Genomic DNA, 19,690 nt, shown 5'->3' with positions numbered 1-19,690 from the left:
ATCCACTACAATCACTAACGGAGCTAATCCAGAAGTAGATCAGCAACCACAACATTATGGGCGAGGGCGGGTCATATGTGTCAACTGAAGCTCGAGAGCTCAAACTCACAACCTCTCCCTCCTCGTTGCTCATCGCCCCCTTCCTCAAATGCACCACGTCATGGGACAAAGCGATTGTCTTATGATTTGAGCGTTACACCATGGTGGTGGCCTCACCTACCTCCTCTGGCACCAATATAAAAGGCAAAACAATGTGACACTGATGCAAATGTGTCACCTCCCTCATCTTCCTCCTTTGATGCCAACATAGATGCCTCACCCCTCAGCCTCCTCTTTCTTCTCGTCGTCAATGTTCGAATCGACATCGACAAAATTAACCATTGCATCATTATCATCAACCACCACCACAACGATCACCCATGATATCATCATCTGCCACCATCGCTAAAAGTTTTTTGTTTATCATTTTCATATCATTCATGCTCACATACTATATCTTTAATTAATAAAATCGATGATATTATAATAAATAAAAATAAATATTTAACTTAGAGAGATTTTGATAATTTTTTAAAGTATAAGGATCACGATGCAACTAACTAGTAGAATAGGGTGTACACTATGAAAACAAGAAGTGTCCAACCGTCCAACTTTGAAGGTATCTTGAATTGGCTATGTAGGTGCTTATCCAGATCAGGTTTTTCTTTCTCCCTAGTTATTTGCAATGATCTTGAAGGAAAGATAATGCAATGATCAGATGCAACTAAATTGATGCAATGACGTTCAAGGAGCGGCCATCTTGGAATAACATCACCAAATGCACTATCTTGAGGATGCACCGATCTCGAAGGAGCGATCATCTTGGAATGACATAGCTCGCGTGACTCCAAAACACTCCATGGCTCATTTTGATAGGTTGGACGTCGTCAATTCTCGATCGGCTACACCTACAAATGGAGGCATTCTACAATTCAATAAGAATCAATGAAATTATGCTAATATAGAAAAAGGGAAGGACTACAATTGAATTCGATGAGTCAGAAAGAAAAATCTTAAAAAACAAAACAGATATAATCTTTTATCACATGAACAAACCAATTGCTTCCATCTCATAAAATAACAGACTCATAAAAAAACATGCTTTTATCTGTTAATTTTTGAGCTGCAGAGTTAAAAAGCCTATGTCAGTTAATATAGAACTGACAGATCAATTGTAGCATGATGATGATGTTCGGTGATTATTACATGGAATACAAGCACTTTGGATGGTAATGTAGCAGAAGCATGGCAATTTCTTCAATATAATCTTAATCAAAACAGTTCCTGGATCATAATCAAATAAAAAGAAAAAAAAAAGGAAAACAACTGTTCTTGGATCTCTGGAGGCAGCAGTAGCTTTAGCGCTGTAAGACCATTTCCACGACGCGATGGCCAACTAAACAACAATGTTTGTGTACACTGTATCCGTTCAGTCTAAACAGGATTGCATGCGAATGCAACAAAGATCACATCCAATTCCAACTGCCAGCAACTCAGAATGCAACTAATCTAAATTACCCACACTATTTGACTTGCAACTTGTTGTAGTGATCAGCAGCTGCAGAGAGTGACTGAATTGACACAGGATATCCAGGCCCCATCTGAAAGAAAATAAAGCATAGAAGAAGGCAAATGTAATTTCAGAAGATGACAAATCAGATCGAGTAATAAGAGAACCTTAATACTTGTTGCTTATATTTAAGAAGCAATCAAAATGTAAATCCATGATTACAAAGAAAAAAGGGCCACCATCTCACTCAAACAACAAAGAATAGATGAGCCTAGCAAAATCAGTATGTTGAACATCCACAACATCAACCATTGCAGTAGCAATATGATACAGAAGGAATTATTATTTTGTGTGTTCACTTGAGCAAGTACGATACAACAAAGTGTACTACTGATCACAAATCCTAAATCACTTGACCCTTAGAGGCTTCTACGAACATAAATAGATCGAAACAAATCATGCAGGAGGTCTCCAGAATTTCAAGTATTAAATTTATTAAGCACTTGCTTTGGGAACCTCAAAAGGTTTAAAATACATGTTTTTGCAGCGATATAGATAGAGCAGAAAGTGACTCGTAACATTCCACGATTGGGAGTTTACTTTCCAGTAGTTTTCTATCAAACAGGTGGCTCAAATTTTACTCACCGTGCTACATAAAGTGAAGTTCTTAACATATCCAACATATTTGGAAGCTGCAATACCAAGAAAAGCAATGTGTGAATAAAAAATTGCAAATAAGATATCTAGGAGAAAAATGATAAGACTAACAGAGGAAATTAAGATTTCATTCTTAAATACATAAAATAGCCCAACTATAGAGCAACTGCCGATATTTCCAAATTTTGTTAATTCCATAGAGCGAAGCCCCTATAGCATCATCAACAATTTCTTAATGCACATAACCCAATTGTGTTATGCTTAATAAACATTCATTAGAAACTGGAAAATCAATCGCAAAGACACTCACTTTTTTTTAGTCCCACAGGCTTTGCAATCAAGAGAGCATTGACAAAAGCTCCAATATTCTCAAGAAGAAACTCCTCTTTAAAGTTGACCTAGAAATTGCAGCAGGAACAAATTAGTTTCATCAAGAACCATAGTACTTGATCATAACAATATTAAGCACAGGCTTGGTTAACTAGGATAAAATAATTATTCCAATATTTAAGGAAACTCGTATCACTGAAGAACATGTGCTCATTCTGTTGTTGTTTCTAGATACATAACATAACAATAACAAGTACAACCATCATCCCACCTATAAAACCTCTTGTTTGTCATGTCAGGTTCAAGACCGCATGACTTAGATCCACATGATTAGATTAAAGGTTCATTATTTGAATATTTTGTGTTTATACAACTAGCACATCACCATTTATCTTAATATCTCTCAATTTTTATGCCTAAATTGATTAAATTTCTTTTACACTAAAATCCCAGGAAGCATTAGTGCCACACATGTTGCTATTATCAACATAATTTCTCATAGAACCCTGCACTATTGTCCTATTTCAGCCTCATCTGTCACACGCCTCAATTTTGTTTATCAACAGCCCAGCATCTACAAGTGCCCAACTGCCTGTGCCATTGTGATGGCTGGCACAATCAGCAGCATCAAAGTGCAAATGCCCATTAACCAATGCACTATGTCAACAATCAGCTAAGAAATGAGGAAGTTTCCATGACTTGCATTAAATATGCATCAAGTCATGTAAGAAACTTGTATCTGTCCAACAACTTCCTAAAGAGATATGATTATCGAAGTGTGAATCATTAAGCATTACAAAAATGGTTCAATTGAACAACTCTGCTATAGCCTAGCCCAAATTTGAAAATATAAAATGGCTGGCATGATAATTGATCTTGCGTAGATTGACGAAAGGTGCATAAGAAATCAGACCTTTCCAAGGCCTACATGGACGATAGCAGTTTTGTCAATCTTAAAATCAACACGGCCTGACTTTGCCTCTTTCACAGCTCCTGAAACATCACTTGTCACGGATCCTAGCTATACAAGAGACGAAATGGTTAGAGAAGCATAACAAACACATCTTTCATAATACCTAGTAAAGAAATTGAAGAAACTCACTTTGGGATTTGGCATTAGGCCACGAGGACCAAGGATCCTAGCAATCTGATAACATTTCATGTAAGACATGTAACAAACATATATTTAGAATTAAATATGTACAAGCAATGTTTCATGCTACAAAACCTTTGAGAGACGAGGCATGAATGTAGGAGTTGCTATACACTTGTCAAATTTCAGTTTGCCACCTCCTGCAGAGTTTACTTCAATGATGAAAAAAATCTAATGTAATACATACAGAAAGCAGTTACAAGGAATTGTCACCCAGTAAAAACCTGCAGCATCCCCTATGTATCAAGGAAATAGCATTATAAAGCATGGCCCAGAATTTGTATATGAAATAAAGTAAATCATGCACCAACCCAGCATCCACTATACTGAATTACAAAATACAAACACAAGAAAATGGAGGAGGCAAGGGGGAAATGAGGAGAAAGAAGAACCTAGAAGAAATAGGAACCTTCCTCACAAGCATCTAAATGTATTCCTCATGATGCAATGGACCAAGTTTCAAAAAGTAACAAAGAAAGATGAGCATAATTTTTCAACAAGTGTGGCTACCGCCTACATGTATCAAAAAACATTTGTCCTTACTGGACATGAACAGAAACTAGAAATATTTGTCAACCAATTTGATATTCGAAAGAACTGTCTGAAAATAGCAAACCAATTCTGAAAACATTGGACAAAATGCTAACAAATTCATCCATCGGCATGTTACAGTATTGCACTAAAGAAAAGCTTATCAACAAAATAAAAGTCTTCGAGAATTCTCAGAACAATTGAGTGTTTTCCAACAAGGGATAAAATCCTATTACCATTTTTTATTTCTTCAATAAGCTCCTCACCACCAACAATATCAGCTCCAGCAGCTCTGGCTTCATCTGCTGCAGCCTTGTCGGCAAATACAGCTACCCTAACAGTCTGAACATGAAGTGGTATAAGTATTATTAACATAATAAACAAAACTAAATGGCATCTAATACAATACAGGGCACCTTTCCTGTGCCGTGTGGCAGTGTCAGGGCACCCCGTACCATCTGCAACAAGAAAATGTTTTCTAAGAGCAATTGCCAAATCGGTGTAGTAAGAAAAAAACAAGAAAAAAGCCACCTGTGAAGAAGAAAGGTAGTTCATAAGCTAGTTAAACAAAATGTTGAGCATCCAATGTTTCAAATGGTAGACTCAAATTATTATGGTGACACTTGCATCCCAACGAGCACCACGTTAAGTGCTTGCACATCCACCATGCCATGATTCAAATACAAGATAGTTGTGTAACATTGGATGCAACAAGTTCACTGTCACCAATCATATGGGCTCAACTGAGAAAGGATACAATCGCACGATGCCTATTATCCTCAACAACAGTCGAGACTGAATGACAAAATTAATGACAGAGGCTCTTAGACTTGCTTTGTTCTTATGTTGCTTCTTAGTGTTTGTGCTGCCATTTAGGTATTTATAGTTTCCATTATGTGGAAAATATTTACAGCAGCTTTGTTTAGCTGTCTGCATTTTTTTTAAAAAAATCTTAACAAATCCATCTAAATAACCAAGGGCCACAACAATGATAACAAATTTTATGCATGCAAGACAAGCTTGAAAATTATATGACATGCATTATCAGCATCAAAGAATATTATAACAAACCTGGTCGCCTCTACGTGGATCAACTCCCAAATTAACATGAGCTTCCATTGTTTCGACGAACTTACGCTTTGCATTAGCCTGAATAATGGCTAGAAATCACAAAGAACAGTGAGAACTGAATCTTGCAAGAAAAAGCAAATTGCCAAAATATGACAAAGACTAACTAAATGTACCAAAAACTCGCACAAATGCTAGCTAACCCTTATACTTTCTGCGGTCACTCTATGTTATTTTTACACAACTAACACCAACATAGTCTAAAATAATATCCCAAATACTCCTATTAGTGTTAGAAAATTCATTTCTTGTTATCTCTTATATTGAGGTGCCATGAATTATCTAATAGTGATTGAAAAAAGACTTTATCTGGCACTTTATTATTCTATTTGGTTTGATCAGCTCTATCACTAACTCTTTAAGTTCGAAAAAGGGCAAAAATGTTAAGAAAACTAAATATGAGTATATTACACCTCAATCCTAACCTAAACAAGACTCAATCTGCACCTGACTCAAACCACAGGTCTACAAAATAAAACACGTTTCAATTGCCATGATCAACCAGTTTTTTAAGATCCAAAGAGCTACTAGCTAGTTTTTCATGTGACCTCATTGTACAACATTATAGCATTGTTGGTTGCTTGTTGTATCCGTATCATAAGACATAACCAGAGATTAAAGCCACATGCCGACCTTGACTTGTCGAATGGCCTCCATCAAATCCATGGGCACCTTCTGAGACTTCCTCTCCGGAACGATGAGCGTCGGGAACGGAATCTTCGGCTCCTCCTGAAGATCAAAGAAGCTCCGTGCACGGGCACCCGACTGGATCCTTCTAGCTTCCCTCTGCAGCTGCCCGTCATCACCTTTCGTCTCCTCCGGCTCCGGCGCCCTGTACTCCGGCAATGGCGCCACGCGCGCCTGGTAAGAGACCGGGGGTATCGTCGGACCGTCCTTGACGAACCGGGCGTCCGCTCTCGTCCAAGGGCGAGAACCCCCATCCGGGACCTGGGACTCCGCGCGCGGCAGCCTCGGCGGAGGCGAGGGAGGGGAAGGAGCGCCGTTCGAAGCGTCGGGGCTCTCCTCTTCGTCGGGATCTTTGGGCTTCACGGGGTAGGAGACCGGCGAGATGGAGGAGGAGGAGGAGGAGGAGGAGAGGGATCTCGAGAAGAAGAAACTGGGGACCGGAGATGTTTCGGAGGGGGAGGATAGAGGGACTTGGAGAGGTCGGAGTCGGTGGTGGTGGCGGCGGGCGTGGGAGAGGAGGAGAGTGAGACGGGCCATTGGGGGCGACGCGTTGGGGCTGGCGCCGTTGAGGTGGGGTTTAACGAGGAACGTGAAGCGGCGAAGGGGTATTTAGGGCAGCGGGCACTTAATTGGGCTTTTTGGGCTTCAATAAAGTTCGGCCGGAAGCCTAATTTTAGATTTCCTTTGTTTTATTACTATTTCAGAATAAAAATGAAATACATCTTTCTATGTTTTCTTAGGCTAATTACATCTTTCTAAATTAGACCCTTTAGTATTTTAATTTTTAATTTTAAAAAATATATATTAAATTTTTATGATTATGAAAGTTAAATATTTAACTTCATTTACTTTAATACTATTAGTTTTATCGACGAAAGATACAATGTGTGATAGTACATAATAGCACGTGCATTATATAAAAATAATGAGTAAAAAAGTAATTTCAATGATAGCGGTGGACGATAGCATCATGGGTGATTATTGTAGTAGTGGTTAACAAGAACAATGCATTGGTTAATCTTGTCGATATCAATCCGAACATCAACGGAAGGAGAAAGAGAAAACAAAGTAGTGAGGCATCTGCATCGATGCCAGAGGAAGAGGAGGCAAGTGAGGCATATGTTTTAGCATCACATTGCTTTGCCTCCTTTGATGTTGCTCTACATTTGTATCATTGTTGAAAGAGGAAGAGGAGAGAGGTGAGGCATATGTGTTGATGCCACGTTGCTTTGCCTCCTTTTCCTCCTTCGATAGTATTATATATTTGTGTCGGTGCTGGAGGAGGAAAAGAATAGGGGTAAGCATTTGCATTAGTGCCGCAACGCTCTACCTCCTCTTCATCCTTTGATAATGCTCTACATTTGTGTTGGCATCAAAAGAGAAAAAAGAGACAGGTGAGACATTTTCGTTGCTGATAACAAGCAGGGATGAGGCAAATGAGGAAGAGCAATGTAATACCAAAGGAGGAAGAAGAGGCAAGTGAGGCATCTGTGTCAACGCCGCACCACTCTATCTCCTCTTCCTCTTTCGGTGTTGCTTTACATTTGCGTTAGCACTAAAAGAGGAAGAGGAAGGAGGTGAGACATTTGCATTAATGCTGCATTGCTTTGCCTCCTCTTCCTTCTCGAGCGTCATCGTATATCTATCTCGGTGTTGGAGGAGGAAGAGAAGATAGGTGAGGTATTTACATCATCAATAATAAGGAGGGAGGAGGAAGAAGAGGTAGAACAATACAATGTTAGATGAGGAAGTGAAGGGAGGCGAGGCATTTATGTGAAGGAGAAAGATACTGTAGAGTAGTGTGATAGTGACACAGATGCCTCAACTCTCTCCTCTTCCTCCTCTAGTGCCGATGCAAATGGTGCTAGACGAGAAAGAGGAGGTACAGTAGTGCAGCGCTCACCGCCATCCTCTTTCTACTTCAGCGTCGATGTAGATGCGGAGTAACACTGAAGGAGGCACAGAAAGCAAAGCGGCACAACACCAATGCATATGTCTCATCGCTCTGCATCATCTTTCTCTTTGTCATCGATGTTCAGATCGACATCGATAAGGTCGACCATCGAATCATTCTCGTTGACTACTACCACAATAGTCATCTACAGTACTATCATTCGTCACCACCATTAAAATTATTTTTTTGTTGAGCTATATTTTTCGTTGGTAAAACCTCTGTATGGCAATCCTTGGCCTTGACGTGATAGGGCAAGTTTTGCCCCCAGAACACGTTACGGCTAATGCTACACGTCACCACACAGACGAAATGAATGTGTACCTCAAACCTCTGTACGACATAACCAGACTCGATAAACCCAAAATGGCATCGCCCCGTACGCCGAGCCCGATTTTGGCCCCTCCAACGAACAAGTTAGTCTCTCCCTTTTCGGGGACGGGACAGAGTTTTTATACTGTCATGGGATCACCGACTGTACGTGGGTTGACGTGGTGGACACAGCACGACATTGGTGAATGTTCTGGCTCGACGTACTGTCACGACCTTAGCTGGAATTGCCTAAGGCGTGCGGCACCCTTGCGGCCAAAGACGCGAACTTAGCTTGCGTTGCCTAAGTCGCGAGTCACTCTTGCGGCAAAGACGCGAACTTAGCTTGCGTTGCCTAAGTCGCGCTTCGCCCTTGCGATCTTGCTCCGCAAGGATTAGCCCACTTTGTAACCTCTCGCAGGTCCCGAAGGACCTGTAAAAGAGAAAGAGAGTTAGATCGAAAGAACGAGCAACGGACAAGTCCCGAAGTCTCGCGAAAGGGAAAGCTTTACAAGCAATTCGTCGAACACCTTGTGTGCACAAGAGAAAAGAGGGAGAGGGGGAAAAACAAGGCTTTCAAGGATGAACGAACAGCTGCAAGCCCACAAACAGTTGCTCACCTGGTCCCGGACGCAACACCAAGTTCCCGTAAAGGTCACGTGCGAACTTGCGAAAGAGTGTCTACGCCCGGTATATAACCGAAGCCCCATCCAGCCATGTGCCACCCGGGGGGTTCCTGGGGTCTGAGCTGGCTGACATTTTGGTGAGCGGAGGCAGCACTCCGCTCACCTCCCGCGGCACGCGAAAACGGAGCCGTTTTGGGCTGTTTTGGGGCTGTTTTGCTCGGTTCGGTGAACGGTCGCTTTACAACGCTGCAGCTTGTTCGAACTTACATATTTACAAGCAAAATGACCCAAAACCATAAGAAAACATGCTGTCAAGCAGCTGTACATGCGGGTGTGAGCGACGAACGGTTTGTTGAACGGAGTTGTTGCGGGTGCGCGACGACCGTTCGTGACATTCTCCCCCACTTAAACTGTCGACGCCCTCGTCGACGCTTGTTGGTAGTTGTTGATGACTTCTTCTTCATGTCGCAGGGCGTCTTCAGGCTCCCAACTGGCTTCAGTTCGGGGAAGCTTTCGCCACTTCACCAAGTACTCTGTCTGCTCCGCTCCGTTGGGTAGCTTTATCTTACGATCCGCTAGAATGGTTTCCACTCGCTTCTCGTAGGAGGCTGTGATGGGAGGTAGCCGAGTTGGAATACTTCGAGAAGCATCTTGCGGATCCGAATGGTAGGCCTTCAGGTTGCTGGCGTGAAGAACGTTGTGAATTTTGAACCACGCCGGCAGCTGCAACTTGTAAGAAACATTGCCTACTCTGCTGATAATTGGGAAGGGCCCTTCATACTTACGCACCAATCCTTTGTGGACTCTTTTCCTGAAGAATTGGAGTGATGCTGGATGGAGCTTTACCAACACCAAATCGCCAACTTTGAACTCTTGTGGTCGCCTTCCCAAGTCTGCCCACTTCTTCATCCGTTTTGCCGCCTTCTCCAAGTAAGCCCGCGCAATATCGGCATTTCGATGCCATTCCTTTGCGAAATGGTAGGCTGATGGACTACTCCCAGTATAACCAATTGCCATAGTGTGCGGAGTCGACGATTGTTGTCCTGTGATAATTTCGAAGGGGCTCTTGTTGGATGCAGAGCTCCGCTGCAAGTTGTAGGAGAATTGGGCGATGTCCAACAGCTTCACCCAATCTCGTTGATTGGCACTCACGTAGTGCCGGAGATACTGCTCTAAGAGCGAATTTATTCTTTCAGTCTGACCATCCGTCTGGGGGTGGAGGCTTGTAGAGAAGTATAACTTTGACCCCAACAATTTGAATAGCTCGGTCCAGAATCGTCCCAGGAACCGAGCGTCTCGATCACTAACAATATTGTGTGGGACTCCCCAATACTTCACTACACCCTTCATCATCAGTCTGGCCGCCTCTTCAGCTGAACAGTGTAGGGGAGCAGCAATGAAAGTTGCATACTTTGAAAACCGATCGACCACCACAAGTATCGATCCAAGTCCCCCTACAGGCGGCAAGCTCGATATGAAGTCTAAGGAAATGCTCTCCCATGGCCTCTCTGGTACAAGCAACGGCTCCAAAAGTCCCACCGGCTTCCGTTGCTCCACCTTGTCTTGTTGGCAAGTAAGGCATGTTCGAACATACTCCTCCACATCAATCCCCATCTTTGGCCAGTAGAAGGCCCTCTCCACGAGAGCCAATGTTCTGTGAATGCCGGGATGTCCAGCCCAAAGGGAATCGTAACACTCTTTTAAGAGTTCACGCCTTAAATTGTCCACTCGGGGAACATAAACTCTATTCCCTTTTGTGTAAACAAGTCCCTCCTGGACCCAAAATCGTCGTGCCTTGCCTTCTTTGATGAGCTGCATCAGGATAACTGCCTGGGGATCACTATACAGTCCATCTCTGATTCGAGAAAGGAAGTTGGAGTGTAACTGACTTGTTTGGCCTCTGCCCTCCAGTTGTGCAGCATTCACACACTCCACCTTCCGACTCAGCGCATCGGCCACGACATTCGCCTTCCCGGGCTTGTATTCCATTGCCATATCAAATTCAGCCAGGAAGTCCTGCCACCGTGCTTGCTTTGGGGAGAGCTTCTTCTGAGTTTGGAAATAACTCAGGGCGATGTTGTCTGTCCTCAGCACAAATCGCGACCCGAGGAGGTAGTGTCGCCAAACTCGTAGGCAGTGGATCACCGCTGTCATCTCCTTCTCATGCACTGGATACCGCCTCTCGGTCTCGTTGAGTTTGCGGCTCTCGTAGGCCACCGGATGACCTTCTTGCATGAGTACTCCACCAATAGCAAAGTCCGAAGCATCTGTATGGACTTCAAAGGGCTCTCCATAGTTTGGCAATTTGAGCACTGGTTCTTCCAGAACAGCAGCCTTCAGATCTTGGAATGCTATCTCGCATCTGTCCGACCACTTCCAAGGCTGCTCCTTCTTCAGCAACTCCGTCAGTGGGGTTGCCCGCTTCGAATATCCCGCGATGAAGCGTCGATAGTAGTTGACGAAACCAAGGAAGGATCTCAACTCTGGCACCTTCTTTGGAGTTCGCCATTCCGCAACTGCTTGCACCTTCGACTTATCCATCCGAATGGAGCCATCACCGATTCGATGCCCCAAGAATAGGATCTCAGTCTGAGCAAAGTAGCATTTCTCCCTTTTTACGAACAACGTGTTCTCCCTGAGAACCTTGAAAATCGTCCGAAGGTGCTTAACGTGCTCCTCGAGCGTTTGGCTGTAGACGACGATATCGTCCAAGTAGATGACCACGAACTTATTCAAATACTCCTTGAATAGCTGGTTCATGAGAGTACAGAAAGTGGCCGGAGCGTTGGTTAAGCCGAAAGGCATCACCAAGAACTCAAACGCTCCATATCTGGTCACACAAGTAGTCTTTGCTTCGTCGCCTTCGGCAATGCGCACCTGCCAATACCCCGACCGGAGGTCGAGTTTTGAGAAATACTTCGCCTTGCCCAATTGATCGAACAAGTCCGCAATGAGCGGGATGGGATACTTGTTCTTCACTGTTACTTTGTTGAGGGCTCGGTAGTCGACGCATAATCGGAGGCTCCCATCTTGTTTCTTCTGAAAGAGAACTGGAGCTCCGAAAGGTGCTTTTGAGCTGCGGATGAGACCACCGCTTAGCAGTTCACCTAACTGCTTCCTGAGTTCGGCCAACTCTGGTGGAGGCATGCGGTAGGGTGGTCTTGCTGGAGGCTTCACTCCTGGCTCCAGCTCGATACTATGATCCACGCCTCTGCGTGGAGGGAGAGTCTTCGGCAACTCGGGTGGCATAACGTCTTTGAACTCTTTTAGGACGTTCGCCACTATAGCAGGTTCTTGAATGGCCTCTTCATTGAGTGGCTCTAGCTTCATAGCAGCCACGAATGTCAGTTCGCCCTTTCGCACCCCTTTCTTCAATTGTAAGGCCGAAATGTGTTGGGGCTCCTTGGTTCCTCTCCGAGAGACGGGAACCACGCAGGGGTCATCGCCTCCCATCATACATAGGGAATTCAAGAACGGCATCGGCACCAACTTCGCCGCGTGCATAAACTCCATTCCAAGAATCACTTGGAAGTCGTCTAATGGCACGGCCACCATGTTGGTGTTCCCGCTCCAAGTCCCGATTTTGATGGGAACTCCCTTCGCCAACCCGGAGATTCGCCTGGCCTCCGAGTTCACCGCCTTCATTCGGCTTGGGCTTTTCTCCAATGTCAACCCAAGTCGTTGTGCTTCACGATCGGCTATGAAGTTGTGGGTAGCGCCCGTGTCCACCATGGCACGGGTCGTTTGGCCATTCAGCTTGATGTCCACATACATCAGATCACTGCTTCCTGCTTTTTGTGCCTTCGTCTTTATGTTCTCCCCCACTTGACCCCGCATAGCGTTCAACAGACGCATTGCTCCCATTCGGGGTCCTTGCGACTCCTCATCGTCGCTGCTGGATTCTGAACTGCTCGAACTAAGAGCAACAGCTTTGCCCTTGTCCAATCGGGGAGGGTGGATGGAAGCTGTCAAAGCGTTGAGTGCCTGCTTCTGTGGGCACTCCCTTACCATGTGCGGTCCTCCGCACAAGAAGCATCCACCAGGTTTTGAGGCCTTGCCTTTTGGGTTCGGTCCTTTGTGGGAGCTCTTCTTCTTCTGTTCGCCCCCGAGCTCCTTCCCTCGAGAATGTTTTGGAGGGCGATTGCTTGAAGATTGTTTCCTTCTCGCTGGGTCTTCAGAGGAAACGAAGTCGGTGAGCCTTTCTGCAGCTGCAATTGCCCCGACCACGTCGGTAACATTCCTTCGATTCAGCTCCTGCTGAGCCCATGGTTTCAAACCATCAAGGAAGCTGAACAACTTGTCCTTCTCGGACATGTCCTGTATGTCCAGCATCAGTGCAGAAAACTGCTTTACATAGTCTCGGATGGTGGTACTTTGGCGGAGTTGTCTCAACTTCCTTCTTGCGACGAACTCTGTGTTCTCCGGTAGGAACTGAGTTCTCAACTCCCGCTTTAAGTCTTCCCATGTGTCGACTCGACACCGACCTTGTTGGATCTCCTCCCAACGAGTTCGCCACCAAAGTTTCGCATCTCCATTCAGATACATTGTTGCTATGGAAACTTTGGTATCTTCAGAATCGGGCCTCGTAGCTCGGAAGTATTGCTCCATGTCAAACAGAAAGTTCTCGAGCTCCTTGGCATCTCTGGCCCCTCCGTATCCATGGGGCTCAGGTGCCCTCAAATTTTGTGGCGGTGCAACGCGGGTGTTGCCTCCTCCCGCATTTAGCGTTCTTGTGAGCATAGCCACTTTTGCCGTGAGTTCCGCCACAACATCCTGTAAGTGCTGCACGGAGTCCTTGGTGTCATCGGACAGTCGGTCGACTAGGGCCTCGACCTTGTCGATCCTGGACTCCGCTTCCTCTTGCGAGCTCTCTACCCCAACAAGTCTTTGTTGGCCATGGTAGAGTTCCTCCATGCTCGCTTCCAGAACATCCAGGCGGGTTTCCGCCGTCGTGAGTCTCTCCTTATGACTCTTTCTCCCAGTTAGCGCACCAGATTGCGCTTCCTCCGCTCGCGGAGAGTTGCCAACTTCTCGCTCATCCTGTTCGCTGCCGCGATCCTCGTGAGCGGCTCCAACAGCATGAGAGCGAGTGTGCACATGCAGCCCACCTGCGGCTGCTTGGGGCAAGGGTCCGGCTTGCCCCGTCTTGCTTGATTCGCCACGATGCTTTGCCATGGCGAAGTTGCGAAGTTCGTTCGCTGTTCGATCGAAGAGCTTGCCCGCTCTGATACCACAATGTCACGACCTTAGCTGGAATTGCCTAAGGCGTGCGGCACCCTTGCGGCCAAAGACGCGAACTTAGCTTGCGTTGCCTAAGTCGCGAGTCACTCTTGCGGCAAAGACGCGAACTTAGCTTGCGTTGCCTAAGTCGCGCTTCGCCCTTGCGATCTTGCTCCGCAAGGATCAGCCCACTTTGTAACCTCTCGCAGGTCCCGAAGGACCTGTAAAAGAGAAAGAGAGTTAGATCGAAAGAACGAGCAACGGACAAGTCCCGAAGTCTCGCGAAAGGGAAAGCTTTACAAGCAATTCGTCGAACACCTTGTGTGCACAAGAGAAAAGAGGGAGAGGGGGAAAAACAAGGCTTTCAAGGATGAACGAACAGCTGCAAGCCCACAAACAGCCGCTCACCTGGTCCCGGACGCAACACCAAGTTCCCGTAAAGGTCACGTGCGAACTTGCGAAAGAGTGTCTACGCCCGGTATATAACCGAAGCCCCATCCAGCCATGTGCCACCCGGGGGGTTCCTGGGGTCTGAGCTGGCTGACATTTTGGTGAGCGGAGGCAGCACTCCGCTCACCTCCCGCGGCACGCGAAAACGGAGCCGTTTTGGGCTGTTTTGGGGCTGTTTTGCTCGGTTCGGTGAACGGTCGCTTTACAACGCTGCAGCTTGTTCGAACTTACATATTTACAAGCAAAATGACCCAAAACCATAAGAAAACATGCTGTCAAGCAGCTGTACATGCGGGTGTGAGCGACGAACGGTTCGTTGAACGGAGTTGTTGCGGGTGCGCGACGACCGTTCGTGACAGTACGAGGCAATGTCGTTCCGAGTTTACTGGGTTTGGTTATGCCGTACAGAGGTTTGAGGTACGCATTCATTTCGCGTGTGTGGTGACATGTAGCATTAGCCATGATGTGTTCTGGGCAAAACTTGTCCTATCAAGTGTGTCTGATAAGAATTTATCGACGATCAATCTAATAAGTGTCTAACGTGCAAATAGTATTCGGAATAGGAAAGAATCCATCCATATGTATGTTGTAAGTACCGGTGGCTATAGTTGATTAAGATCCATATGTATGTTGGATTTCGATAGGTGAAAAATACTAATTACATCAATTTTGATTCTTAGAAATGTTTTTCTTCCCTTTTAATTTTTTCAAGTAAAAGATGAGCCTTCATTAAGCTTTTACTTGATATTTTCTTCATCTTCTTCTCAACCACTCCCCTTTCGCATACAGTGAAGAATACATCTGGTTGTTTCATGAGAACATTTGTGAAGACCAGAACATGGAATGATCTCTACAGTAAGCATTATTCTCTTCTGTAGAATATATACTCACAAAATGTTACAGTGCCTCACTCTGTCAGATTGCATTCCACAAGAACCATGTTGGTTGCAGTTGCATGCATGCATATCACAGCCGGGAAGCACAATTGACTGCACAAATCTGCAACTTTGACCTCAGATATACAGTGATGGAATGTACTTTGTGCAATACTATTGCTTTAATGTGTTTCCACCTGATTTCTATTTGGTCAGAACACAATTCAGTGAAGCATAGTAAGAGTGCAACAATGTTCCATGAAAACCACAACAAAGCTTTCTTTGCCACAGAAGCAGGCTACTCCAGCGCCAAATATAAGCCCTAATGTTTGTGGCAACAAAGACAGCCATGACAGCCTGATGTTATTGCACCCGGCACGCAAGAAAGGAGGTATCAATCTGCTCAGATGATACTCGACAATCTCCAAGCAAGAAGCACCAGAAGTAACACCACTGACTATGTTCTCGGAGGCTGTTGTTTCTTGACATGTCTTTCCGGCTCCAGCAGGTCTATCAAATCTGAGATGGCCTTTGTTTATTCTTGTAATGGGAGAGAAGCCCTCTACAAAAAATAAGGTGATGATGGTGCACGATCATGTCATGGATGTACTACACTTGTGAAATAAATATGACTTCTGAGTGCAATAATCCAAAGGTTGGAAATGTTTGAAAAATTGACGTCATGCATGTCATGGATAAAGGAGTTAATCAAAGTCAGGTTTTGTACAATCAGGCCGTAAAAGTTCAGCAAGAGGCATAATAAGCCTCCACATTAATATAAGAGGATTGAAATCACCAATCACAGTGAAAATCCCATGCATAAACATACTTTCACATTTGCTGCTTTACAAACTGAAGTTTCATGTCGATCAAAGAAAACAATAAGTTATCTGAAACATCCTTTTTTTCCCTCTGGGTTCATGTTGCACTGCTATGGTTGTTTACTAGTACTGATAGACTTAGGGGAGTCCAAAGGAATCAAAGGCAAAAAGAAAATTGAAAATATTAAGGAAACATATTAAAATACCAAAAAAATCAGACTCTTCAACTTTTCAATGTAGTTGAAGATTCTCATGCGATTTTAAGAAAAGTTTTAAGAAATGCATGCATCGGTACATTTACAGGAAGATCTATATACCTCAAATATATTCTCTGTGAGGTTTCCATTAATTGCGTCTATATTCTGGATCGTATCCCCGGGAAGTTCTTCCTCGTTCTCTATGACATCTTTCTGCACATCGTCCTGCATCTAAGAAGAAAACCATGAGAGCCAAATACACGCATATTATCTTACTCCAGACTTTATGTGGTTACCACAGCGAAGCTCCAAAATTTCAAAATTTGACAACACTCATGATGATAAAGATGCATAGAAGCAAAGATATGAAACATACACCAGGCATTTCTATGATCTTGTCAATCACTACGCAGATAACTAACCCTCTGCATATTACCTCTGCTCTTGATTATGATATGACAGGCAATTAAACAAACTACATACAAATTGAGGGTTATAATTATATGCTACCGTAGGATTTGCCATAGCAGTTTTCCACAATGCTAAGTGTCATGATGCAACAACAAATTTAAACAAACAAAATGACACAAGATACTCTGAGCAGTAAAGTTTCAACAAGTTGTTTCGACATATATGGTAGTGTCTCCCCAAGCGATCTCCGGAACCATTACCTTATGGATCTTTTCTTTCTTATGAAAAAGGTCTTTTCTCTGAGTTGAGATTTCCTCTTTTTCCATGTTGTCATGCATCATATTTAATAACCATTGACATTAAGCAAATGAATACAACGATGTACATTACACTGATCATCTAAATATAATTAGCAGGAAACTAAATCTTTAAGCAATTAACAAAGGAAGATGCTTATGATTTAAGCTATCATCGTCATTCACATAGTATGACAACTGCAAGATAATGAATTTACCATGAAGGAATGTTCAATGCAATTAACCTGGTATCATCCTTCAAATTGTAACAAAGAAACTAAATCTTTAGGCAATTCTCGAAGGGGAAGAAAATTGATTAAGCTAAAATGTTATCGCCCTTCACACAGATCACAGAGATGTTCAAAGTAATGGATTTACATCTTAAGAACAAGTATTGCAAGTTACCTGGGTTTTGCCAGCATCAGACAAGGACCGGCCGAGAGAGACTGCCGTATCAAGAACAAAGCTTGGAAGCCTCTTGATGTCCCAACCAAGAACCTGGCACACAGCTTTCGCCAATGCCCGGTGTGCTCCCCTCCTCTTTGCCTTCGATGTTGATTTCGCATGCTGCACGAGTCCCATACAATTTCGGAATCTCCTCACCCTCTTCGACCCAATTCCTGCACACGCAAAGCAAGAGAACTCCCCTTTCTCATAATTCTTCTCGTAGTACTCCCTCAGCTCACCATCCTTCACAAATAGCTCCGTAAAGAACCTGAAAGGTCCCATCTTTGCCCCATCATTCTCCTCCATATCGTCTTCCTCATCTTCCTCGTCCTCATCGGAGTCGTCTTCTTCGGAGAAGAAATCCTGGGAGGCCTTCAACCCGTTATGTTGGGCTTGAGCCGCAGCTACTCGGGCCTGATCCTCAGCGGAAACGGGCATGCTGGTAGCCGCGGCCTGAGGGGGCGCCAAATCGCCCCACGTGGTGGGCACCGCGTTGGTGTCCGGCGCGGGAATCGAGGGCCATTCCGGCCCGGAGTCGGTGCGGGCGGCAGCGGCCTTCTCCTTCTTCCCCCTCTTCTCCTGCTTCGACTTCTTCTTGAAGGCGGCGGGGGCGGGATGGAGGGCAGGCCCGGGACTAGGGCCAAGGTTACTGTTGCGGTTGGGAGGGGGGCCGCGCCGCCAAAGGGAGTGGAGGTAGAGGACCTCCTCCGCCCTAAACCGCTCGAGGTCTGCCCGCGGCACGCGTCGAGGGTCCATGGCGGCAGCACAGGTGGCGTGGCAGCGACGAAAGGAGCGAAACGACGAGGTGAGTTGACCGCTCCCGAAGGAGGGAGTGAAGCTGGCGTTCGGTGGGGAAGCGCTCGCAGTGAGTGACGCGACCGCGGGTGGAGTGCGATGATTCTGATCCTCCGATCCTGACCGTTCGTGTATACGTACTGGTGAAATTGGTGAACAAACGGTCAAGATTTCACGGACTCGAATGGCTACGGGAAAAACACACAATATGGTCAATAACAAAGCTCGGATCGGGTCGGACGCGGACGAACCCGATTCGACTGACAACAGCCACGTAAACGCCTAACGGATCTGACCCGTTACAAAAATTGGATTCAACTTTCCGACCCGTTTCCCGCTGGCACGCGTCTCCTTCTCCCCGCTTCTTTTTGGCTGATATGTGGCGTGCCCCTTCTTCACCACCATCAGCATCCTCGATCCGATCGTCAAAGCAGCTCGCCTGGCGGTTACCCTCCGATTCTTGGGGATCTCTCTGCTCTTTGCTCCACTATTTTCTCAGGTTTTTACTCTCTTTTTCTTCGATCTTGGATCTTGGATCTTGGAGGATTGGTTCGGTTCTCGGAGTGTAGAAAAGATTCGTTTTTTTTGTGCTATTTGCATTGTGACATATCTCAATGCGGCAGGTGTTGGGTCGACTCTTGTTCTTGATTCGCTATTAAAACTCTTCTGGTTTTGGGTTCATGTTTTTGCTCATAATGATATCTGGCTTCCACTGTTATTTTCATCGACATTTGATCTTGGGCTATGTATTCGGTTATGGAAATTTCGGAAAACTCAAATTTTCTTTGTTGTTGTTGCTTCAATTCTTTTAGGTTTGTTTGGATTGGGATGGCATTTTACAGTTGTACCTTTTGGGAAGCTTTTCCTTGATTGGGATTGGGGCTATTTGATGCTCATGTATTTAGAGCACTTCATGCTATTTAGAGCACATCTGTGCATACTCCATTGTACTCTCATCTAAAGTGGACATGCACATTATGCTTTCTTCCTGATAAATTCACTTTTATTGTCACAATAGACTTGTCAAGCATGCTTTCACTGATAGATTTGGATCAAGATGGTAGAGTCTCGATCCCCCTAAATTTTATGTAACCTTGTGATTGGTATCTTGTGGTGCAACATGAGTGTGTCTTACTCTCATACATTGTTTTCTTAGGTTCTCTTCTTGCTGTTGTTTCTCATGTTGGTGAAGAATACATATCTTCTTTTTGTTTGCACTATTGCTGTAGAACTGATTTAAAAAAGTTGATTTGTTCT

At 44.7% G+C, this 19,690-nt stretch overlaps 2 protein-coding genes across 5 annotated transcripts; both read right to left on the bottom strand.

Annotated features, from left to right (window-relative positions):
* Positions 1-590: 590 nt before the first annotated feature.
* Positions 591-6,624, bottom strand: LOC135609520 (uncharacterized). Of its 3 annotated transcripts, none has more exons than XM_065102876.1 (11): positions 5,982-6,624; positions 5,292-5,369; positions 4,637-4,678; positions 4,457-4,562; positions 3,765-3,829; positions 3,639-3,683; positions 3,450-3,557; positions 2,517-2,604; positions 2,195-2,241; positions 1,558-1,640; positions 591-947 (listed from the first exon to the last, which is right to left on the bottom strand). In XM_065102876.1, the coding sequence occupies exons 1-10, from the start codon at positions 6,570-6,572 to the stop codon at positions 1,563-1,565; spliced, it is 1,248 nt and encodes a 415-aa protein (XP_064958948.1). In that variant the 5' UTR covers positions 6,573-6,624; the 3' UTR covers positions 591-947; positions 1,558-1,562. The 3 variants fall into 3 exon arrangements, with proteins under 3 accessions (XP_064958948.1, XP_064958942.1, XP_064958953.1); XM_065102870.1 differs by having other exon boundaries at positions 1,562-1,640; XM_065102881.1 differs by having other exon boundaries at positions 591-941; positions 1,562-1,640.
* Positions 6,625-15,442: 8,818 nt separating this feature from the next.
* Positions 15,443-18,567, bottom strand: LOC135609505 (uncharacterized). 2 transcript variants are annotated; one of them, XM_065102845.1, is made up of 3 exons: positions 17,597-18,567; positions 16,605-16,715; positions 15,443-16,028 (listed from the first exon to the last, which is right to left on the bottom strand). In XM_065102845.1, exons 1-3 carry the CDS (start codon positions 18,392-18,394, stop codon positions 16,002-16,004), a joined length of 936 nt encoding a protein of 311 aa, XP_064958917.1. In that variant the 5' UTR covers positions 18,395-18,567; the 3' UTR covers positions 15,443-16,001. The 2 variants fall into 2 exon arrangements, with proteins under 2 accessions (XP_064958917.1, XP_064958924.1); XM_065102852.1 differs by having other exon boundaries at positions 15,864-16,028; positions 16,605-16,709; positions 17,597-18,490.
* Positions 18,568-19,690: the final 1,123 nt, after the last annotated feature.

Source organism: Musa acuminata, chromosome BXJ1-2 (genome assembly GCF_036884655.1).
Source record: "Musa acuminata AAA Group cultivar baxijiao chromosome BXJ1-2, Cavendish_Baxijiao_AAA, whole genome shotgun sequence".
In the NCBI taxonomy this organism is placed as follows: domain Eukaryota; kingdom Viridiplantae; phylum Streptophyta; class Magnoliopsida; order Zingiberales; family Musaceae; genus Musa; species Musa acuminata.
Note: the sequence above shows the minus strand (reverse complement) of the source record. Positions and strands in the feature narration are given on the sequence as shown.

Bases quoted from the DNA above. Each gene is read 5' to 3' on its own strand.
- LOC135609520 (XM_065102876.1), bottom strand. From the start codon at position 6,572: ATGGCCCGTCTCACTCTCCTCCTCTCCCACGCCCGCCGCCACCACCAC. The intron at 4,679-5,291 runs GTTTGTTATAAT...TTCTTGTTGCAG, and splicing joins ATCCACGTAGAGGCGACCAG to ATGGTACGGGGTGCCCTGAC. The intron at 4,563-4,636 runs GTGCCCTGTATT...CTTCATGTTCAG, and splicing joins TGCCACACGGCACAGGAAAG to ACTGTTAGGGTAGCTGTATT.
- LOC135609505 (XM_065102845.1), bottom strand. From the start codon at position 18,394: ATGGACCCTCGACGCGTGCCGCGGGCAGACCTCGAGCGGTTTAGGGCG. The intron at 16,716-17,596 runs GTAACTTGCAAT...TTTTCTTCTTAG, and splicing joins CTGATGCTGGCAAAACCCAG to ATGCAGGACGATGTGCAGAA. The intron at 16,029-16,604 runs GTATATAGATCT...TATTTTTTGTAG, and splicing joins TCACAGAGAATATATTTGAG to AGGGCTTCTCTCCCATTACA.